This window comes from Sinohyriopsis cumingii, chromosome 7, assembly GCF_028554795.1.
Source record: "Sinohyriopsis cumingii isolate HCF-2022 chromosome 7, ASM2855479v2, whole genome shotgun sequence".
Classification (NCBI taxonomy): Eukaryota; Metazoa; Mollusca; class Bivalvia; order Unionida; family Unionidae; genus Sinohyriopsis; species Sinohyriopsis cumingii.
The window spans coordinates 33903571-33929183 of NC_142967.1; the positions used below are offsets into that span (position 1 = coordinate 33903571).

Below are 25613 nucleotides of genomic sequence, written 5' to 3' on the forward strand. Positions count from 1 at the left end.
GGTGAAGGGTATAAAACTGACTTGATTTATTCTTTACACAGATGTGGATTGCTAATAAAAAGATGAACAAAACTGCCTGACTTTGAAATTTAAGCTACTGGTAAATAACAAAATAATCCCTCTATTTGGGATATATGACTACTAGGATTATACAAAATATTACCGTGACATTGGGCTCATGTATACATTTTGTCAAGCCCAGTTTGTAATCAAATAATCTGACATGAGAATGACGACAATCTTTTCCTTTTCTGAACTGAATATCCTCCACAATGATGGGGTATGAACGCTGAAATGAACATCACATGGCTACTTGCACATGTCCTTTGAATAAGTCAAAAACTGAAACGTAAATTTTCATCTTCTAAAATTAAAATGATGTGTAGAAAATGTGAACTGTTGAAGCATCTTTATTTAATGCTGACTTATCATGTGTACAAACTTGAAAGGGCTTGATGCCACAGTGGTCAAATAAATTTAGTATGAATTGGTCATGCAGTTTAACAAGTATCTGAGGTTATGTAATTAAAGTGAACCACCGAATTAAACGTAAGAAAATATTATAAATACAAGTTAACAAAAAAAAAAAACAACTAAATAATTCAAGGTGGCCAAAATCTTTCCAATGCAGAATTTTTTAGTGTTGATGGAAAGGCTTTATAATAGTGTTTTAACCCATTTCTGACAAAAGAATCTTCTTATCTAAAATGTATGTTTATGTTTAAACATTATGTCTTTATAAACACTGAACTTGTTTTCTTCTCAAAATGCCACCAATGCCAGAACAATGGACTCGTTTGGTAAGGAAAATGTCAACATAACCAGCACCAAATATTATCTGTGGTAAAGTTTAAAAAAAGAGAACTTTCCCCAAGCTTTAACTAATCAATATAATCATTCTCTGTATTAAAAATCATTCATTATTAATTGCAGAACATCTACATTCAGTTAGTTCCATACTCCCATCACCATGGAGAATCTAATACCCACATGACCACTATTTAAACATCTATGCATATGGCTTTAGATTTAAATAAATCTTTGTGAAAAAAATCTTTCAATGGATCAACCTTTAAAAGTCATACTCAACAATATATTTAAAATTTCTTTCTTCCAGAGACCTTTTTAAAAAACCTAAATTGGTCTCAATATATAATTGTTACTAGAAAACCTCAAATAGGTGCACAAATTTTAATGAAACAATACATACATTATATTTTCAAAAGATATAATTATTCTAATCGTAAAATATGAAACTGCTGATTCCGTTTTAAAAATGTATAGTGCACATTGTTGAGACAAATTACAAAATCCATTTTATTAAAATTACCTCTAAAAGTGATTAGAAAGGGTGATCTGCCCGAGCCAAATGCAAAAAATAATTTGTTACCAATATTATCCAAATATTACAAAGTTCAATTAAAAAAATCTAAAAGTAAAGTTTATCTTTTGTGTGCCAAGGCATTATACATTCAACACAGCTATGACCGAGTACAGAATTCATTTTTTTTCTTCAGATCTGAAATATATGCTAGGCCCCAAGATATAAAAAAATTCTCATTCAAACCCATGTGCTGATATCTGACTGGTTAGTGAACAGACATTACCCAATTAAAAGTCAGCATTTTCATTTCAGCTCAAGAACCTTTTGTGTTGGCAGCACAGGATCAATTTTTCACTTCAGGCCTGGTTATCATAAAATTAGAACTACAGCCAATCTAAAATGAGCTTCAGAATTAATGTAGTCTACAAATTGTCAAAACAAATATTAAGCTCAAACACAAGCTTGTGAATTTTAAGATTTCCAGACCTGACTTGGAGCCAATAACAGACCTTGCTCTGTTGCAGTCAAATAGCAGATCTTTGTTGATGATGTTCAGTTACCCAAGTGTCATATTCTGATAAAAAGAGTAACCATTAATATTTAGCAACCACTGTAAAAATGATTCACATAACCAAGATCTCATTAGCAAGAACATTTTTAATCAAGATCTCTACAACAAAAAGGAAAGTAGAAAGGCTAGAAAATAACAGAAAAATTTAGAAGAATGATTGACTTAAAACCTTCTAATAACAAGAAATTTTAAATAGAACAGAAGCTAATCTATACATAGGTTACATCTGCTTCAGAATCAGAAAGATACACTACATTCTGCTTCGAAGTTGCTGTACCTGAGCTGTGTAATTTCTTTGGTGTAGATAATTTTGTCCTACTTATTTTGCTATCTGTGTCCACAGCAGAAAGACTATCTGTCTGGTCCTGTGTGGTTATGGGACTATTGGAATGAATAACTGTGTGACGAGAGGTCCTTTGAACACTTTTAAGATTTAATCCTGTTGAGGATATTGCTGTATTTTCTTTATTTTGATCTGAATCATTTCTCGGAGACATCAGCAGTCGTGGAGACATTACCACTGTTGTATCTAATGAATCTGACAATTCTGAGGAATCATCTCCACAAAGGGTCCGATTTGGAGAGAATTTCTCACGAGACATTAATGGAGAATCAAGATTTTTCACACCCGGTGATCCAGATCTAGTCTGATGAGATCTACAACTGACAAAATTGTGGGACCTCGCTAAATATTTATTATGTGAATAACTGAAGCCAATGTCTTTAAGACTCTTTTCTGTAAGAAGAGGATCATCAAAATCTGTGTCTGCTGGTGGAGGAAAGTCAAAGAAAGAATGTGCTTCTTCTTCTGTTGGAATTACTCCTTCTGTGCTGAAACTCCGATCAGTAAAGTCCAGCTTTTCTGATGGAGAAGTCACAAATGGTTTAAAACTATCTAAATTATTTTGTGAACTAGTTCTTTCAGGGGTTCTCTCCCTTCTGTAAGCAACAAACTTATCATTTTCTGTGTGAACAAAGTCAAAAATGTTTGATGCCATCACATCAGCAGATCTCTTCATTGAGGCAGACTCACTTAAGTCTCTCATCAACATGGGAGGGGCGCTCTCCCTTCCAGAAAGTGGTCGTTCACTCTTCCGCAAAAATTCTGGAAGCTCAAGATCTTGCATAGACACTCCACGCTGATCATCTAGGCTCCGGTTTGATGCTGTTTTTAAAAGATGACACAAGTCATCATCTGCAGAACAAATTATGATTTAATAATTATTTCATCAACATTCTACTGCATAAATTTATAACAGATATGAAGAAAAATGAATATAGCATATAAATTCATGATATGCACATTACAATAAATATAAGTTTCTGAGTGTCCCAGTAATTAAAGTTCCAAATGTGTAAAATGAGGCATTATATTTTATGCAGTAGGGCATTACTCACTGCTTCTATGACCCTGAATAATCCAGAGCTATCTGGCATGACTGCACATTTGGAATATCACTGTCCTATTCAGAGGTAATCATATTGATTATTCATAAAGTTTTGGTGGATGAACATCCAACCGTGTGTGCAAAGAACATATTCTATAAATAAAAGCACAAATATCGACAATAGAACTTGTGAGCCACCATTTAAAAAAATCAATGAAATACCCACACCTATAATTTTAAATGTTATTACTGCAATTTTGTAATGAAAAAGTTGAAGAAATCATTTGGTTTCAATAACCTGGAACAATTGTTTATGTTGTCTCATATTGACGACACATCATCTAATGACAAGTTATAACAAATATGGGCTCAAGGGCAATTCAGAATGGCTATTATTTACATCAGTTTTTTCCAGCATCCACAGAAAAGACGGGGCATTCTGATTGTAAACATGCATGGACAGAGATCAATGTCTTTAATGTTTCAATCAGAGATAGAACTACTTATCTTTCTAACTTGCACCAGAATGCCAGGTCATAACTAATGATTCATATTCCGCAAATCTATAGTCAGTGTAGAGTACAATTTGAGTAACTAGTCTGATCAATGAACACTTTAGCCAACAACTGTTTGCATAAACCATTATTTGACACAGGAAATTAACATAGAATGGTACCCTAGAAAAACTAATTCCATTCGAAGTGTAGTTTCCCTAGGTGTCAGACACAGCTAACTAAAATCAACTTAAGATGACTAATAGCCAATTCTGAGAAAAATTAAGGGATTAAACATTGTACCATTAAATATACCAAACAACTGTTTAACCCACTTGTCAACTGAGAAGTAAAACAAGAAAGAGCTACAAAGTCATAGTGACCCTTACAATGAAAAAACAAATTAAAAAAAGGTAATAACTGTCCAAAATGCAGGAGGGTTATTGCTGAGTAATGTCAGTTGCTAGCATCATCTCATGTGAAGACTTGAACTGTCAAGTTACATAACTGTTTCAATGTCAAGTCATTTAAAACAAAGTTGACACGACAAAAATAATTAGCAAGATAATGTACATATCAGAATATATTCAATGGTTCCTGAGCTATGCTGATTACAAAGAACTGCTGTAATAGAGATTGAGTTATTGACCTTTCTTTTATCAATACTAAATGAAGCAATGGATTAAAAAACAAGATCAAAAGTCAATCTACATGCAATAGGAGATTCACCTACTAAATGTCATTCATTTATACTGAAAGGTTGCAGAGCTACTGTGGTTATGAGTGTTAACCAATGGACAAAAAGATGTCAAAGGTAATAATCAGGGGCCCCTATAACTTAATGTGAATCCCTAATAAAGACTGGAATCTTACCATCGTTTGGGTGTCTTCTGACTTCGTTCTTCTGGAGTGCAAATGTGACCTTTTGTCTCATCTTTGTCTTCCCATGTTCCTTTGCCGCCATTGCGGTGGACTCTTTTTTCAATAAACCCAAAGATAGAGGATCTACGCCTTTGGTATCCTGTAAGGAAGAGCAGAAAATAAAATGAGATAAGTTTAAAGATGGAAGAGCCAAACAGATCTGTTTGCTATAATGAATTTACACTGCCTCAAAATGAAATGTTAAAAAGAGATTATAAAAAAATCAACAATGAAATTTAAAAATACAAATGTAATATTTTTATTATTTAAATATTTTTTGTACTGAATCTGTATTTCCCTTTCTCTAAATCATATGGCCAAAAAGAAAGGCGTCTTTTCAGTCAGCTGACCAATGCTGTTTTATCGTTGTTGATCCTAGCACTTTTCTAACCCTGGGTTTTAAAAGAAATCCTGAAATTAATTTGAGCGTATTTTTATTTTTTTTAAATTACTTAACTACCCAATTTTAAAACCAGGAAACTCATTTCTTTGTGCCTAAATGATAAATATAAAGAAAGCAAAAACAAAAACAAAACTGATCACCCAGGATTTTTGTCGTAAGTAGCAGATTTTGTTGTTTAGAGAGTGGCTAAGCTAGATGACAATGGGGATATATTAAATATGTTAAGGTAGGAAGACATGACTGACGAGTCAGAACACTGGCAATGGAACCCAGACAAAGGCTCATCAATAAAAAGCACCATATAAAGCTTGGGTTCAACATTCTGTAGCTTTAATCCTAACTAAACCACGATGTATGACGCTGATAATCAAATTCTGCTTAAATATATCAATACAGAGAAGTTAAGTAAAATTTTCTTTAAATCAAATGATAATTAAGGAAATTGAAGTGTGGAAACAAATGTGGGTCAAACACTGGGGCTTAATACTCTTCTAAATGATGCAGATGAAACAGTGAAAAATGAATCTAAGCTATCATAAAGCCCAATGCTTAAAGAAAAGTTGAATTCTGGGCCAATAACTGCTAAAAGATATCAATTGTTAAACATTTACCTATGCAACAATGACACTCAATTACTGCTGAGATCTTATTAATATCAAGCTCACCACTAGTTTTGTTCAAAATCCAACAAGAAAATCAATCAAATCAGAAACAATGAAGGACTATCTATGCAAAATATTGACAACTGAATTCAACAGAGGTCCCATCAATATTAAGCTTGCTGATACATTAAAGTGAACTCGTAACCAACTTCATCCAACCTCCATCCAACATGAAGATGTCAAACAAATTTGGTTGAAATCCAATTATAATAAATGGAGTTGTGCGAAAATGAAAGGTGGGCACATTATCAGGGGCTATAACTCTGCTAAATGAGGAAAATGAGGATGGTCAAACAGTAGACACCTGATTATTGTCATGTTGCCTACTAAATCTGGCTGAAATCCAATAATTTGAGGGAAAACTTGGGAGGGTTTGAAAATCAAGGGCTATAACTCTGTTAACCAAAAGCAGAACACATAAAAACTTGGCCAATGTTTCATTGTCTAACTGCAAATGAAATTTGGCTATGCTCAAAATTCCAAGGGATTTGATGTATGAAAATGAGAGAATGGACAGAAAAACTGAAAAATTGATGGACAGACCAAACATTTTCTGCTATTCACAATAATCTTCACCTGAATACTTTTTATGCATAATTCTATTTAAAAAAATGAAAACAAGAAACAAATCAGCAAAAGAAATAACTTGCAAAAAAGGACTACCCCCTGAAAAACCTAGCATCACCAACAGCTGAAATACTATCTAAAAAAAACCCAATGATTTACTAAGCCTCTCACTATTAGTACATTTATCATACAAGCATTGGGAAAAAAAGAATTCTTATAATGCAGTGAGCTATCAGACAGAAAAGGACAAGTGTTTTATTAAAAGGTTAAAACTTTCCATTTTTACAAAAAAACAATCCACATATTACTAATGAAGCCAATTATATCTGTAAAAAGCTTTTTTCATGATCTGTTAAAATCTTCCATGAATACTACTTCCCACATTAGTCTTATTAGAAATTAACTGATGAGAATTCACTCCATGGCATATTAAGAACATGAGCATAAATAGTTCATAAAAAGGTCAACTAATGCAAGGTAAAAATAAGTTTCTTGCACTTCCATTTTTAAATTCAAATCATAAAAATTACCCAAAAATACAAAGATATCAGAGAATATAAAGCTATAGTCCTAGGGCTCAGAATCCAAAAGTATATTTTAAACATTTTTATTTTAAAAATGAATATTGTTTTATTAAGTACATTTTCATGAATAAATTATCATAAACAGAAAAGCATTAACAAAGTGAGAACAAAACCAATAATAGTGAAAATGTCTGGTTCATCTGTAACTTGTACGTCAAAACAAGCCTGAATTTGTTTTTTTAAATCAATCTTTCTCTGCCAATAAGATCAGAACAAATGCACTGGAATTCAAAAACGTGCTGTGGCATTAATAGGAAGAGGTTTTGTCAAAAAGCAGTATATAAAGCAAAGATGTTAACTGTGATACAATTCTACAAGTGTAAAGTTGCTCATTATACAAGCAGTAATTAACCTACAGGTCTGCACTATTTCGAAGGATCTGAAAAACATGGTTGAATTATTCATTTTTAGGAAAGATTTTTAAGGCAGTGTAAAAAAGAAAAATAATATGCAGTGAAGTTGTGGACAAAGGTAGCACTAGCTAATACTGCAGAAGCACTTTTGGCAAGAAAGCATGAAAAGCCTTTCCCATACGCACTTTGGGAAATAAATAAATGAAAGCCTGAGGGAAATAAGTTTTAAAGAATCCAAACTGACTGCAAACCAGTTACTGGTTGTGAAAAGACCAATATCTGATTTATTATTATTGTCAATCCTCTTAGAAATGGAAGTTATATGTTCACAAATCTGGAGTTAGTCATGGTTTGAGACATACAGCATTTGAATGCCTTGTGAATCAATGTCAACTGCCTGTCTGTCCGTCATTATTCAATTTCACCACACTACATCAAGGGCATTAGGATCACTTTTGACTTTTCTGCATTGGTTTTAAAATCTAATCCAATTTAAACATCTGGTCAAAATTCTTAAAAAATCATTGCTTGTCAAGAAAACCAGGCAAGATTAACCGCCAATTAAGCGTCTTTTTGTGTTTCATCTGGTCTTGCAAAACACTGCTTACCGCAAAATCGTACCTTAAATGTGTTTGTTAAGATTGCAGCATCCCTTTCAAGTAAGTTGTAGCCTATAATTAAATTCTAAGCAGAGAGGTGCTTATTTAGGTTTTCTTGTCTGTTGATATTTCTAACAGACCTTCTGTTGTAACTGAAACATAAACCACTGTTTGGAATTCATTACTGCTTGCATCTTCATGATGTACAATGGTGAAATTACTATTTTATACACATCAGGTATTATTCCCCTATAAATAAAATAAACTGGATATGCTATGTTACAAAGATTCAAGCAGCATTAAAGATATAGCCATTGAGTGCGATAAATAAAAGCCACCACACTGAGCACAGCACACGGATTACATGGAACAACCACCAAGCCGTCTTACCTTAACGGTCTTATCTGGATCTAAAATTCCAAGTTCATCAAAGTTATGAGCCAATTCTGATTTTCCTTGCATCAAATCTCCAAATATTTGGTTAGTAATGTCGTCTAGAGAGTTTCCTCGATTTTTCTTACTAGGGTAACCATATTTGTTGAGTTTGTTAGGAAGAGGTGGTCTAGTGGAAGTTATAAAGGATCCATTTAGCCCTGTCCATGCTGTTAGACAATAAACATGGATACATGTTATACACAGAGACAGGAAATTTATACACCATCAAGTAATTATTTAGAAAGAGATTACACTGAAGACAAATGTACAAAAGTTTGTTAAGGATGAAGGATATTAAATTGTAAGGAAGACAACATCAACAGATGCCAAGAGAACAAAGACATTCTTGTAATATAAAGAAGGAAATATTTTTTTCATGAAAAGAAAATATTTTCATTTGAGAAGTTACACTTGCCAATAATTTTACATACATTACTTCCTGTTTTAACTTCGCCATTGCCTGTACCAAGCCCGGATGTAAAAGAAGGGTTGGGCGTGGGGCTAGCAACCAGACCCTGTAAAACCCAACTTGCTACAAAAACACCAAGAGAAGAAAAACCAGAAACTGAAAGCCTGAGGGAGGAAGGATCTTCTTCTGGAAGACTTACATCACTAAGATAGGTCACACTTGAGTCAGCTCAAGGGGATGGCACAGGACAGAAGCCTCTGGCAATCTTTTGTGGGCAGCCTATACCCCGGCAGGGGTGATGGGCAAAACTGAACTTAACTGACTTCCCGTTTTCATTGAAATACCTGATTTTGCACAATAGTCCATATTGTCACTTTTGGTATTCCTTAAAATATTTATCTTTAAAAGTGCTCAATGTATTTTAACAATTACTTCTGAAAACATTGCATTTTTATCTCTGAAGTAGATGAATCAAGAGTGAAAGAAGTTCTAGTCAGAGCTAACAACTTTTTAAAAAAAAATTATTTTGTATCACAAACAGGGCAGAGTGGCTTTGAAATGATTACCAGCTGAGTTTTATCTAAAGAACAGGTATATAAGGAAATTAAAGAGAAGCCAATCCAATACTGAAAGATACCAATTAAATTTTGTTTTGATAACAAGGTTATTAAAGTTAGTTGAGAAGTTAACAGTTTATCAACGATGAAAGAATCTGAACTGGCTTTGATGAAGATGACAGGGTGATAATTAAAATGATACAAAATGGCTTATTAACAAAGGTTGATAAATAATGGAGCTCATATAGATGATAACTGAAGGAAAAATGCACTTAATGCTGCATGAATATATGTGCTATATGACATTATGCAAAGATATATGAAATAAATATGGTAAATTCATTGTACAATATCATAAAAAAATGACAACTGAAAGCATTCACCATTATGATATGATTCAAATAAGGAGATTTCACTATAATCCTTTTCCAATTTATTTTAAAAGTTCATTATGCATGTCCCTCTGATTGATCTCTGAACTAAATATTTCAAATTTGGCAAATGTGTCCAATAACTGAACAATGTTAAGGAATCAAAACCTAAAAAAGAATTACTCCAGTATCATGGCCATTAGGTTCATTATTTTCTAGCTACATACATGTGTAAAAAGGTAAATGTATGGGATACAAGGCAACAGCTGGTCAAACCTAAAAGCCCATTCACATATATGTATGCTGATTCTTCATGCAAAAGCAAGTATCTTTCAATCACATGTCGATAAAGATATGCACACTAATAAAATAGATTATACTCAAAAGCCCAGAATACAAAAAATAAATAATTTAAATTTCACTGCACTTTAAGTGATGTTGTGTCAATATATTTCATTATATGCTTCAGCTTTTACTTTGAACTGCAGTATGGACCTAATAAAACCATTCACCTTATCATTCATACAATTAATCATTGCTTTTTGGACCCTGGTCAACTGGTTTATCAGTACATACCATAAATGGTATATTTTGAGCAATTCACCTAAAACCAATAGTTGTCATTTTTACATGGTTATAATGTACATTTTTAAATGTATTAAAGCAACGGACACTACGGTCTATGTGAATAAGTAAAATTTCAAAACTGTAAAGGAGTATACAAAATTAATATACCAGGTACAAGTACCTTAAAGCTGGTATTTTTGCCAGAAGTAAAATATGGTACTTTATTTTTTTAAATCTTTTTTTTGGTAGTTAATTATTATGATTTAAACATGTTATAATATTTTAAGCTGATAAATTGTGATCAATTTTACTTTTGCAAACTCACTAAATGCTAAAAAATTCTTAAAGAGTATTCATTACAAACTTTTCAGATTTAACTTACCTTGACAATCATCTTTAGACACAACCACAACTCGCTGGTTGTCCAGTGAAGATACCAGACCTTCTAAATCTAGCACAGCTGTATGACCAGACTGAAAGATATGGCAAATATTTCCTTGTTAAACAAATAATGCATGCAAACATAATAAAAACCCCAAACCCAAACAACTGTGCAAATCAGTTTCTTTCTCTCAATGATTAACTGTGATGATGATGATGACCCATGTCTCATGAACACTCAAAACTTAATTACAACATCCAAATGGGATTTTAATAATACTGCAATACTGTAAATGAACCCAGTGTTGCAACTGTTTCAATCAGGTCGCTGACAACATTTATAATGATGATGAATTTAGCATCCTATTTAGAAATGAAGAGTTTATTCAAAAAATTTAAGCAGTATATCCATTTGTGGGAGGATTTAGTCAGGTAAAAGAAAGGTATGGCTAATAAATACTGTGCACAAATTTGAGAATTCAGTACGAATCATGTGTCCAAAATCAGTCCCTGCAAATGTCCAGAACATGTATTTGTCTTTGCACAAAATCTAAACACCGTCATACTGTTGACCATGCTGTAAGGAATGTGACATCTATGTTTCAATATCTGCTAATACTAATGATGAGATAAAAAAAAATTACAGTTTTAATATGTGCAAATACTAACTTCATTTTGCCATCAAAGCAAGCAAGCTTGCTCAAATCAAGAAAGATGTGTGTCTTATCAACTGAATGGCACACCTAATGTGTTTGGGTAATCTGATAGTAAGAAATTCAGATTCATTGGAAATGACAAGGAAAATAGCACAAAATTATTTTTTATGTAACACAGATTTGTCCAACTTCAATCAAAAAGCTCACAATCCTAGAGGATGTCAGTCTGAATTCAAAGAATGTATACTTTTAATGCAATTTTAACAATATTGCAATCCGATGTTTCTTTCTCCCTTTTAAATATAAAACTTGATATAGATAATTTTTGTTTCTCTAGCCCTCTTTTCAGAAGTTATGTAAAACACAATGCACGAGACATTACACAAATATAAACTGAAGGTACAAAAGTTTTTCAGTTATAGATATGGGTTGGGGTATGTAGGGTACAGAATTGGAATTTTATCAAAAAGGAAATGCTCTTACCAAGTAAACTTCAATACTATCTATCCTAAATCCATATTTGTGGAAGATGGGTTTGAACACATCTAGGATCACTCTATTTGGCTTCGCCTTCACACCTATTGATTTCTTGTTGGGCAGGTCCATCCGAAACAGGACTCGTTTCTCAATAATGACCTCCTTAGACCCCAAGACTGAGATATCTTCTGACAGGTTCAATGGCTGAAAAAAGGATTATAAATAATGCTGTTCATAATCAGATAAGTATAAGGCATTTATTGCCATCATATTGTCCCTTACAAGTGACATTCTTACTCAACTTTGGCACACTCCCTCCATGTGTGTTGCATGTCTGCATCTCTCTCATGTGTTTAAAAACCAAAATGATTTTTTTTTAAAAACAAATTTGCGATTTGTAAGGAAAAAATTATTTGTCATCACATGGACATTCTGGTTCATAAAATCAAATGTGAGAATTTGTTCAAACAGCTGATGGCAATTAAACTGATCAAAATTTCTTCCTCAGTGATTATTGCTTCATTTATTGTAACATTGCAATTTTTATTCAGAAGTATTTCTTAAAATTTATTATAGTGCCTGAATTCAATGAATTCTTGAGTAACAATACATGTGTAATGGCCATGTAACAATTTACTTTTCCACAAATGTTTTTATTTACCTTATCTGAACCCAACAGAAAGATGTCAACACTGGCTATTGATATATTTCTTTTCTCACATAGTTTTCCCAACACAATGTTTATAGTTTGACCAGCCTTAGTACACACAACTGTGGTTGACCCATCTGGGAGAATCACACGGCAAAACTTTGGCTGCTCGGCTGCATCTGGTACAGGCTCCTGGGGAAGAATTGCAAGATAATAAAATTGAAACAAGTGAACCTCAAGTGAAGCAAAATTATAAATGAGGATTAAAAACTTGACCATTACAGAAAATTCTGGAGACTATATCAACACTTACAGCAAAAATTTTGTTTATAAAACATATAAACATAATATTATGTCTTGATCCCCGTAACAGTTAAGTGGCCATGTCGATACTGGTAAGGACAAAGGTGGGGCCAATGTTTATAGATGCATATATTCTCATGTACAGTAAATGTACATGATTCTGTAAACTAGGGATCTCAATATTTATTACAGAATATGGTCCAGAACTGATTTCCCTAGAGGTAAATATAAACCCTGGTGTTGATCTCTTTGGGTCTTTTCATGCATAGTAGGCAAGTATTGTGAAATATATATAGTGAGCATCAGTTTGATAAGAAACATTACATATGATCGTGAGTTCTGATTATATAACCAGCAATAGCAGCCTTGTTCTCACCTCATTCCTATTTGCTTGAACCTCCTTCCTTGTAGTGCTGAGGCTGCCGCCAACACTTGGGATGGAGTTAGGCGTGACATTGGGCAAAGCGGTGGTGGATGAGGTGGGCTTCTTGTTGTTATTTACCTCTGCCTCTTTGTCCTTCTCTTTTTCCTTCTCCTTCACTTTGGATTTTTTAGTCTCAGCATCAGATGACGACTTAATACTGCTCTTACTGGTCTCTGTAAAATAATGTTCCGCTTAGGCATGGCTAAACTTAATATCTGTGGGTTTATACAACTCTTATTATGATTGAATGAACATTATTATCAACAGCCAGGGGACATACAAAATTATGATTAAATACATTTAACAGGACCCTGTTCTACTACACAATTTTATTTTACATAGGAACAGTTCACATTTTAAGCACAAGGAGAAGATAAATCACATACTATTAGGCAGATCAGCAGCCAAAATATTCCCTCCCCACCCTAGTCTGGGATGTGTTTCTTACAATTTTTAAAAGACACTTTAATCTGCACTCTAAGATGTATTTTATAGATATGAGTGTACCATGAGGCCTTGGAAACTTTAATACAGTCTCTAATAAGTATCACATACTCTGTCTCCAAGGCAGTAGTGACCTTCTCCTTTTTTCCTTATCCTCATTTTCCTTTCCCTTTGACTGAAAGAAGAAACAAAAAAAAAACATTTCAAAATTCATAAAGGTATATCTTTAGGTTAAATTATAACACTTGCAAAAAATGATTAGTCATTAAAACTGGATGTCTAAAAGGACTTTACTCCCCGTCATAGTGATGTTCCTAAAGGGATATAGAAAAACCCATCTGAAATATGTTATTTTCACAATTTGTCATTTACACATCCAAGGATTCAGGAAGACATGTTGATGAAAATACCAGGTCATGTCTATTGATAAGGACCTCCAGTTTTTGTCAGTGTGCGTATTTTTAAGTCAAGTTTGACACATTCTGGAAAGGAGGTCATAGTAACCTAGTTTTTGGTGTATTGTAATATGATTTACAGTCTGAATATGCCTACTGAGGACAAATGCCGACAAAAAATGACTTCTGTAGCCTTGTGAACAAGGATATTATCTACAAATCTGAGTGAAGCACAAAACCTCATTAACTCGTACTCATCAGTATTCTTTGCTTGTGACAGGGTAGCTGTGCTATTCACTGCCATGATGCTAGGTTGGAAGTATTTTTAAATCAAATGCTTAAGTGAGTTCATTTACATTTAATTACATTACAATGATTGATGATTGAGGTACTGGGATTTTATGGTCTACAAAAGACAAGTCCAACTACAGGTCTGCAAGTCATTTTGTTTTTGGTCTGTGCTCATACGAAAAGTTTTTTAATTATAATATAATTACTATAATGTATATATCATGTGCAGACATTATGGCCATGGATGTTGGGATTTTGCTATAAAAACTAGCTGCTGCATTCTGCTGATTATACATTCTTGATTATGTGTCATATTTTACTTCACAGCAAGAATTGTAAACATTCAAATATAAAATTTACAGTACAATACTGCAGACAACTGAACGAGTAACCATTGTGTTGTATGAGAACTGGTTCAATGAGGGGACTGGCTCAGAATCTCAACAAAAAATATCAGTATCTACCTTCTTCTTCGAGTCTTTTTCTTTCTCATCACTTTCTTTCCCTTTTTTATTTTCCTCTTGTGGGATGTCCAAGGGTTTCCCCTCCATCTCCTTGAGCAGACAGGTCTTATAGAGTTCTGACTTGAGGAATCTAGCATAGCTGTCCTGCTTCATTAGCTGGTAAATCTGCAAAATAAAAAACTGACACGTCACATCTACTACTATAGCATGTAGTAGTTTACTTGCACCACATTAGGTCACACACACACACTATATATATATATATATATATATATATATATATATATATATATATATATATATATATATATATATATATATATATATATATATATAAATCCTTTGCCAAATAAAGGGTACCCAAAATTTTCTGTATTTCTTACAGAAGAATGAAAATAATCAATAGAGCATTCATAGATTAACTTTTTTCTGCAAAAGTAATCATTCTTACCTGATGCTGGGCCATATCAAATATCTGGGGAGTTGGGATGTCCATTTGAGAGTCTGCTTGTTGCCTAGCAACACTATCAATATTCACAGGCTCTGAGGCACGCACAGAAAGATGTTTATTGAAGATATCTTTTGCCTGCACCTTTCTCTGGAACAGAAATAAAAGAAAAATTTGATACTACTTCAGGCGGTACAATTCCTCCTATAACAAAATAACTGAAATGACAAAGTGTGTTACTCAAAGGACTGACTTATTATTGTACCGTTTATATTTCAACAGTATTTTTCTTTATTAGCTAGAATCATAATCTGATGAAAGCATTTATGTATATTGGGGTGAATAAACAAAATGCCAAACATAGTAATAATTTAATGTAAATCATACCTTTTAATTGCACAGCATTAGTTCATTTAGTTTTGAAGTTTAAAAAGGATATAAAAATACAAAACTATGCTCGTCATACATTTCATAAATCAATTTAAGTAACAGATTTAATGTCAGCCAATGGACGTTGGTTAGCAGCATAACATTACATCTGGAACTGTGCTAATGTGAAGGGCGTTCCAAAATGAGATAAATCTTACAAGAACAACTGTACTTTTCAAGGGATACAACTTTTTTTTTTTTTAAATAAGCAAAACTAACTTGTCAGCTGGCAAATGAAAATTAGCAACATATGTGACTAATAACAAAATGGTCTAAAACTTCCTGTCTGAAGATCGTTGTTTTACTGTTGGAAATTTATACATTCAACCAATCAGAAGGCACGTTACATTTGCACATATTACATCTTATGTTAGGATCTCTTACATAACTGAATGACAATCAGCCACTGAGCTATCTACATCAGGAAAGACCCAGCATTCACACAGCCCATGTGTACAAGATTTGTGATAGACATTGTGCAGTAAATAAGAGAAGAAAGGAAAGACTTCAATTGTACCATGTCTTGATTGGTGATCTGTTTATATTTCTCCACTGTTGTCCAGAAGATGATGTTTTCCTCACTGAATTCCTTCTTTAGGAACTCCTACAAACAAAATTACATGATTGAAATGATGGAAAACTGGTTTTCATACAACCTTGCTATCAATGTTTCAGATCAAATGCATCTATTGTATAATTCCACAAAAATAATCTTGATAAATACATTTAAGTGGAGGTTGTCTACAACATGATCCACTTGGCATAAAATTAAGATAACACTCATATTTCTTTATTTTACCCTATTCGAATCTTGCAAGCTTGGGTAAGCATTACTTTCTATGACAATGCAAGATTAAGCAAGCATTACTTTCTATGACAATGCAAGATTAAGCAAGCATTACTTTCTTAGATGATACAAGAATAGACATGTATTACCTTATGACAATGTAAGACTAGGCAAGCATTACTTAAATGTCATCACCTCTTTATGCTACAGAAAGGCATCTATCATCACCTCTTTATGCTACAGAAAGGCATCTATTCTTTGTTTCAATGAAAACAAAAGAATATGGAAAATATTGTTCATTTTCATGATTCAAATGAGACACTGTATTTATTAGCACATAATTTAAATGTAGCGATTATGCTAAACATAAAAGACAGCAATAATATAAAACAAATTTATAACTGAATTAAAAAAGTATATATTTCTTATCACTTACTGTGAAAACATGTAATCCACTGATATCCCTCAGCAATTTATCAAAGTTGACTGCCCATCCTGCAACCCGCCCAACCTCCTCTTTTTCTTCCTCTTCCTTAACATGGTTAATGATGCTGTTTACACTGTTTGCTGCTGACAGCCGATGGCTGAGTGAATCTGAATCTATCACAACCAAGGACTAAAACAGAAGAATGAACAAATAAGACATGCTGATAAATTTCTAAAAGTGGTCTAAGAATTTATATGTTAAGTAGTTCCATGGATTATTAGCAAAGCCTAAAAAATTCTTATTTTTATTATAGTCTCTGTCTTGCAGAATCATTCTGAAAACCCAACCAATTATATTAATTTTAAAATAAAATATACTATTTTTGCATCTCTCATTGCTCCAGTGGCCTAAGTGGTTAGAGCAGTCGCCACCTGATTTGGGGGGTCACATGTTTGAACCCTGGCCAAGTCTACCAAAGACTTATAAAAATGGTACAAACAGCTGCCTCACTTGGCACTCATCAGTTTAGCGTTAGGACTGCTGTCAAGATAGTGTGACTGGGTGGGACATGATGCTACTTATCTGTGATATGATGCCTCTGTGCTATATATCACTATAAACTGCCACACTGCAGACATCGTTGAGATATGACTAATTTTTTTTTTAAAGCTCCGTTAAAAATCTACATCACAGTAATAATAACAATAATCCGAGTGATGCGTCATTTCTTCATTATTCACCATTTTCACACCTTTGCTTATTATCAGGCAATATTGATATGAATTTGTTGATGTCTCAATCTAAGGTAAATGATGTATTCAATGTTAATGTCAGTCATTTATCAAAATCAACTGGACTATTCAGTGTATAATGTTTTTATGGACCAGAACAAAAACAAAAACATCAACAATGTCATTCCTATTAACTGTCAGTGATGCTGAACTTTGAGATTGAATGATTGTTTGAAAAACAATTTCTCAGGTGTAGAAAAATTCAGAAAACATTCTCTATGCACCTTAAACAATAAGAATGTTTAAGATATCAAACATTCAAGGAAAAAATGTTTAAAACCTGAAAACATTCCGAACCATTATGTGCAATATTGCTCATTTACTCAGCAACAAGAAGCACAAAATTATTAAAATGTTATCAGTAGAAAGTTCACACTAACTAGATCCATAATATGACAATACCTACTGGGTGAAACAATTAAGGATGTGAATGGAATTGTGGGTGAAACTGTCCAGATTCCTGTTCTCCACATATCCAGCAACTTCAAAAAGCACCAATATTTAAACATTCTTGTGTGCCAAAAAAATTCACAACAGAATTAATTAAAAATGTATACCTATCAAGTCTGAATGGGGCAAAGCAACTAGAGACAGAACAACTTGATCCCACCTAAGGATAGCCAATAAAAAGAACATGTCCACTGTAAATGAATAAAAATTACTTCTGGTTAACTAATATGAGACAAATTAAAAAATTAAATTAACAAAATGAACAAGATATTTATACATATTTATACTGGTACCTGATGAAGAATATCTACAGAGCGCCTTTTGTAGTTCTGATATAACCTTTGTTCATGGTCATGTGGAGGAACAAGTCCTTGCGTCATGTTCTCTATATACATCGACCTGCGACGTAATTCTTTGTGAGACGAATAAATACGAACATAACCTTCCTTACGGTAAGCAGCTGCACCAACAAAACTTATATCCAGAACCATGTCGAAAAAGTTTATAATCAACTGATAACAAAACTAATAGCACAAATAGAAATGGCGGTAATAAATGGCAGCAGCACTATGTCATATCACAGACTCGTATCATGAAGAGATTTTAAATATGTACAATCACACAATTTGCTTCAGATTCAGAAAAAATAAGACTAAAAAATTCGCGACTATGTACAAATAAAATCTTGCCAATGCAAGAGAGAGAATTCCCTGACTCTTAGCTGATCTAACCTATGACTAAATTTCTCTGCCAAAACATGTCTTTATATACCCTGATCACAACTGAAACCTATTCACCAGCTTTTCATGCTGCAGGTGATTTTCTGACACTGTTCAATGATGTATCTCCTACATTGGATTAAGCTTAGGGTGAGCTTAACCTGTGCTAAGTCAATCAGAATAGAGCTTATGTAATTGGAGGACAGAAAGCTAGATTTTCAAAGCAATGCAACTGGGCTGGGGGCGGGGTGGGGTGGGAAGGGGGGTGGGGGGCATAGCATGTCAATTTGCCCAGCGCAATATTTCTAATAATATAATAGGTATTAGTCTTTGTACTTTGGTCTCCTAGGTTTAAAAAGAAATTGTGCATGGTCAAGCCTGTACACATTTTAAACATTTTGGATATAATATAAAATGGATTACTAATCTTTCTATGTAGTTGTAACTAATTTCTATAAAGACTACACCATATCACATTATGATAAATTATTAAATAACTTAAAATAATCAGCATGATAACTTTTGCCAGTTCAAAATTCAGGAAAGTAAGTATGATAAATATCTTTAAACAGATTTCTTTTATCTTTTGCATTAATCATCTTTTAAACGATTTTGCATTCATCATCTTTTAAATGAGAGAAGAAAAAGTCAATTGATACACTTTTTTTTATTTTCAAATTCTGGAAGAAAAAGGTCACTATCTTTTCTTCATCTCAGTAGTACTTATTTTCATCTATCGTCATGGATAACACTGCCATGTCACTTTACAAACTTTAACATCATTTTCTCTAAATCCTTAATAATACTGACAATTTTAATTCAGTGTCAGCATATAGTTGATTCATGAAGTGATAACAGGATTACCCAAACCATTTTTGCATGCAGATCTACTAGATATTTGAGTGCTTTGCACTAGCGACATCTATTGTTTCACGAGTTTCCTCCATTTGTATGTAATGCCAACTAACCAACAGTGTGTAACAGCAGCATCCAAAAATGGTGCAGGCAATTTACTTTCAATAGATGCTTTTAAGTTTAAAATCAAAAGTCTAACTACATACCAGAAAGAAGCCATTACAGGTATATTTGAGGAAAAGGATGTATTTGCACAAACATGGACCAGCAGTGGAAAATCACTTATTCATGCATCCATTCCAGTTGTGTTCACCCATTTGACAAGATAATGGAAGAACAGTGTTCAAATCTGAACAACTTGTGGTGGCCTCCAACAAAAATTCACCGACCCGAAGTACTGAAATATCTAATCGATCTGCCGAGGTGTAGATAGGCTAACATATCAGAACCTTGGCCTGCAAAGATGCACCCAGAAAAATTGCTTTTATTTTCATTGGCCATGTCTTTGTTAGATCTTGCCAACATGACACCATTTAGCAGAAATAAACCTAATCCTATTATGCAGGCCAATACCTGACAGGAGACAAGAATTTCAAGCTGGATTTGCATTTGGGATTAATTAGAGGACCAATTACAAGTGTGGTTGGCAATTATGTCCATAGAACTCTCATTGTGATTTGTTACAGCAAAATTAGGTCAGTGACCTGTCACTTAAAATGACAAAAACAAAATACCTTATTTATTATTTTGAGCAAAGGTGCCTCTAAAAATTAAGACAGTTCCATGGCAGCTAAACTGAGTACCTTTTAGGTGATATCAGTTTAATTTCAAGACTGAAAACCCCACAAAAATGAAGAGATTTTCTTAATTTGTGCAGTATAACTATCAATAACATTCAAGCCATCCTCTTGTTTGCACAACTAGTTTTACTGATGTCATGGCTGATGACAGTGTTGGTGAAGAATGAAAAAAAAAAAAAGATGTTGATACAAATTGAGTACCTAAATTAGATGGTCAGTTTAATTTCAAGTCTAAATATCTGTTTACTCATGCCCCTCCAAAATGAAGGGATTTTATTAATTCTTTTAGTGTTATTACATACATGCATCATTATGCTAATATTATTCCTATCAATAACATTCAAACCATCATCTTGTTTGCATGAACAGTATTTGAAAGAAAATAAAAATGTTTGTGAAGAAGAAAAAAAAAGATGCTGATAAGATAAAATAAAATACTACTTTGAATGAGAATGCAATATTAAAATGATTTTGTTAATTTTTTTTTAATGAATTAATGCAAGTTAAGCTGACTGGTACAGAGGCTGAAAACTCCTATCAGACACCTGATAGTGACAGACAAAATGGCACAGTAGGCTGTATGGATAAAACAAGCACTGTATGTAGGTTATCATCAACTACAGTGCAGAATACAAAGCTATTTAGCATTAAACTGTAGTCCAGACAGTTGATACTTATGGCACCTGATATACACTGCATTATTCTAAGCTTCCTGTTAAATGAATTACTCACCCAGATTATCTTAATCTTGCTTAGTATTTCAAAGTAATTGTATCATGTAGTTTATTACTACATATACATCTAATCTAGACCTCAACACCCTTTGAAGATTTTTCTCTTTAAAGTTAACAGGAATTACTAAAACATCACTAATATATTAATTAACAATATTTAGATTTTCTTTACAATAACCTCACTAATATATTAACAATATGTAAGTATAGCTGAGTCAAACTATAAAACAACAATGATCCCAATCTGCCGTAGCATAATACTCCTGCAGATCAGGGTCTATATTAATTGTTCTAGTGATTATCCAAACAAATTCCACAGACCTGGATCTGCCAGTGCATTATGTGATGGCAGACACGAGTCTGTACAGTTAGCAGTTAGACTCTTAAGTGAGTACATACAGTAAATATATTGTCTAACATGACATCATCATGTTTCTGTTACAGTTTAGGTATCTCAGAAAGGGACAAATGTCAGATAATCGTAATCTTTCCAAGTTACAAGTTTCTGTTCTTTTAAAAGCTATACTTGTAAAAAAATGTCTGAGATGGTCTCTGATGATGTCATTATGAGACGTAGATGCAGTGTTAGGAGTTTGCCGGGTCTAGGGCCGTCCATGACTGTACGGGGCCAGAGTGAAAAACTGAGATCCAAGTTATTGGACAGCCGTTGACCGCTAGTGGCATCGAGAAAATGGCTGCATCTGTGCTGCCACCTGTTAATTGCGTTACGAAATTGACTAAGTTGACTTTGCAATTTTGCGTGCATTACGTGCGGCCGGTATCAGCGTTTCCAGTTTACTGGAGAATATAGCTTGACAAACTCATAAGGATGACCTTAGGCCTGAAGCACGGGGCCCCATCAAAAGCGGGGCCTGGGGCAGTCACCCCACTTGCCACCCCCAAACACCGTTCCTGATGAGACATATCCAGGCAAAACAAGTTGCCATTCAAATGACAAGATCAATGTCCAACACTGACTAGATTATATATTAACAGGATTAAATATTAGAGACAGAGACTGAGAGAAAAAAAGCATCTACTGAACACTGGCTACAGGATTTATTTTCTTTCAACCTGCTGTATGAAAAACATTAATTTGAATTATGGAAGAGAAAAAGGTGTCAAACTGAAATTAAAATTTGTATGCTGTACTTAGAAGTTGTTTTTCCCTCTTGTATTAAAAATTTATAAACTGTTTACAACCCTTGACTATTACTGGGTTCTGTCAGATTAAACAGCCTATGTAAAACACTAGGGGACTTTTCAAAAATCAAGAAATTTAAATCAATATGGAGGTAAAAAAGATAATTAGAAAAACAGCTATGATGGTACTATCAGCAGACTTAAATATATCAATCACCATAAAGGAGTCTCAATTAATGTATTGTCATTTAATTACTGTAATCAATTACATCAAGACTGAAGATATGTCAATCAATATAAATCAATCAATTATTCTGAGGGTTACAGCATATGATCAATTCTTAAAGGGTATTTGCAATTATTCTGTTAAAGTAATGTTTGTTAGATTAATGCCACCATCAAACAGGAACAAATGTGGAAAACAAAAACTCATCAACATGCTTTAGTACTAATTATAAAAGAGAAATGGTTTTTAAACAAATTTAAGAGTCCCCTGGTCATCTATCTTCTGATTTGTAAGTGGTCCTAACCAAAGGTTTAATCTTCTAGTCTGCTTCTAGTCTGACAAGGGGACAAAATCACCTTGTTCATTGGTGAATTAATGTTAAACATCTGAGTGTAGTTTTCTAAATGGCTGATAGAGGTTCTATTGCATCAAAATAAAACGCACACTTTCTATATGCTTTTTAATACATGAATTGCAGTGAGGAAATAAAATCTCTTACAGAAGTTGAGCATATGCCTGGTTATTTATGTCATTTCAACTAAACTGGCACTGATAAAAAAGCCAGTGAAATAATGTTAAACTGTGTTTAAAGGAAATGAGGGTTAAGTGAAAGTTTGTTTAGGGACCCCAGGTGGTTGAATAGTTTAAACTGCTCATTATTACAGATCACTGCTGTTTCACACCAGTCTGCATGGGTTGAAGTCTAGGGCTTGGCTAATGTGGGTATGTTAGAAAGCTTGTGAGTAGCTTCCCATGGGACAGTAGTTCTTGGGGGGGGGGGGTCAGGTTCTTCTCCAACTAGTTATACTGGCTGCCATGTATAGTCAATCATGTGTTGAAAAATAGTGTTAAAACTGACAACAATAGTTTGATTAGATGACAATGAATGAAAAATATAACATGTACAAAAAACAAGCTAATCCCACATTATGTGCAACTGACATAACATTAAAGTTGTAACTGGGTTAACAGCACAGATTCATGATATTACACTGTGTACAGTCTTGTGTGTTTATGTTAACACCATGTCTATTAGATCTGTCAGATAAAACAAACAAACTCAAACCAGTCAAGGTTTTGTCCCTTACAGTTTCCACTGTCTCATATTATGGCTATTGATGAAAAGAAGTTGTACTAAATTTAATAATCAGAAATATGTCCATATAACACAGATGTGTCTGCTAATATAATGTAACTGAAAGATGAAATTCTAGATGAAACAGTCATCATAACTTAAAAACTGTCAGGAAATGAACAAAATAAAACTTGATATATGTCATCTTAAAATAAAGCCTCAGCACATTCATTGCTTCGAATCGAACAAATTTTTAACAAATTCCGAAAAGAAACAATTTCTTGATCTGATGGAACATAATGTGAAGGACTGAAATAGTTAGGAAAAGACGTCCTTCCCAGATATACGGCCATACATCAAAATAGTATCTTGCACTAAAAATAATGATATTTTATATCTATAAAAGTAGATGTTTACTGACATTTAAACCATTCCCATGTGATCTTACAGTTAAATATTTTTAAAGCCATTTTTCAAGAATCATTTTTACCTGAAAATCTGCAAGCCAAAGGAGAGATACTTCATAGTTCCAAAACTCTGCATAAATATCCACACAAAATCCTTGGCCAAATTTTGTAATCATTTTTCAAAAGCCTCAAACACAACTCCTATGACTGCAACCAGGAATGTTTCAATGACACATGTGAACTTCAGTTAACAAACTGCACAAAAAAAAATCCCCTGCATTACGCTAGTCATAATATCCCATCCACAAACCCAGGTACAATTTCTTCAATGTATTAAATCAAGCACTTCAAGCTATTAAAAAAATGACCTTGTTTATCCAAGGACATTTAACGATCTCTTTTAATACCTTGTATGTACTGGTCTCCTCATACCCTGTAATTGATCATATCTGCAACTAAGCCTTTGGTGCTTTCAACCAAAGGGAGAGACTTCACTAATTGATTCATTCTGACCACTGATAAACTATAATAAATTTCAGCATTCTTTGAGGCAAATGGTAATGAAAGGTTATCATGAACAAAATCTATTTTCCCTTTAAACATAGATATGAGAAAGGAAGCTATACTAAATTTCTAAACAAAAGGGGTTGTTTTTACCTTGATAAAAGCTTATGAGATATAGATAGTGGGATTAAAGATAAAATGGATCAAGGCATTAGAAGAGCATAATCTACCTGTTGAAAAAAAAATAGCCTCTGGGATAGGTTTTCTAATTCTAATGAGGGAATAGAAATTCCTATGTTACTAATGGGAAAAGACCTATAATACAAAATGCACATCCAAGAAAAAATTATACCCCATAGCGCTATCAGAATACTAATGTCTCTTATTTTTTTAACATACGCACACACACATTTTTTAAAATTATTATTTGTTGTTGTTAAAAGTATATATATATATATGTTTAACATCAATAATAATTTTTAAAAAATGTGTCTTCTACATAAAGATCTCATGTGTTTGTTTCCATATTTTTTTATTCTCTTTCTCCCTCCCCTTTCCTTTAAAGGTAATAACCCACACTTAGATTATACAATTAACTAGATCAGATGTAGTCCAGCAATCAATTTTCACTGAAGATAGTACTAAACAGGGACCTTAAAACACTGTTTAATGACAGGAATCTTTTGACAGTTGAGTTCAAGGTTATTCTGTACTAAACAAATCTAATTAACAAAACTATACCAATTTAATTTTCCATTCAAATGACTGTAAATTAAGCAACAAACACAAATTATTTTCTTCATTTGCCACTTAACATTATTTTGGAATGACAGGCAAAATGTCTAAAAATAAATCTATGGACAATGACCAATACAATGGTACAAATTCTTTCTAATGAGATATATCCCATTTATGTTTCTAACATATAATAAGCATAATGAAAATAACGCTGTAGGTTACAGTATGGTATATACTCAATTAAGTCAATTTGTTCTGCACAGACCCAGAATTGTTGTCAAATAATACCCACTGGCAGATCTTGGGTCTATGCAGTTTTTCAGGTGTGATCAGTAGAATAATCACAAAACCTGATCTGCCAGTGCATTATGTGACAGTGGACCAAAGTCTA

General features: G+C 33.3%; 1 protein-coding gene across 3 annotated transcripts in view; it reads right to left on the reverse strand.

The window, feature by feature from the left end:
• Nucleotides 1–4: 4 nt before the first annotated feature.
• Nucleotides 5–25613, reverse strand: part of LOC149794997 (regulator of G protein signaling 12-like) — a 163952-nt gene continuing 138343 nt past the window's right edge. Inside the window, exons 5-16 of one of the 3 annotated variants that reach the window (XM_089964659.1) lie at nt 16790–16969; nt 16084–16170; nt 15141–15287; nt 14690–14854; nt 13651–13714; nt 13048–13268; nt 12381–12560; nt 11726–11923; nt 10588–10678; nt 8257–8276; nt 4651–4798; nt 5–3090 (exon numbers count right to left, since the gene is read on the reverse strand). In XM_089964659.1, the coding sequence (XP_089820785.1) occupies nt 2105–3090; nt 4651–4798; nt 8257–8276; nt 10588–10678; nt 11726–11923; nt 12381–12560; nt 13048–13268; nt 13651–13714; nt 14690–14854; nt 15141–15287; nt 16084–16170; nt 16790–16969 (2487 nt within the window). In that variant the 3' untranslated portion in view covers nt 5–2104. Of the gene's footprint in view, nt 3091–4650; nt 4799–8256; nt 8469–10587; nt 10679–11725; nt 11924–12380; nt 12561–13047; nt 13269–13650; nt 13715–14689; nt 14855–15140; nt 15288–16083; nt 16171–16789; nt 16970–25613 lie in introns of all 3 variants that reach the window. The other 2 variants (XM_089964658.1, XM_089964660.1) reach the window with 2 other exon arrangements.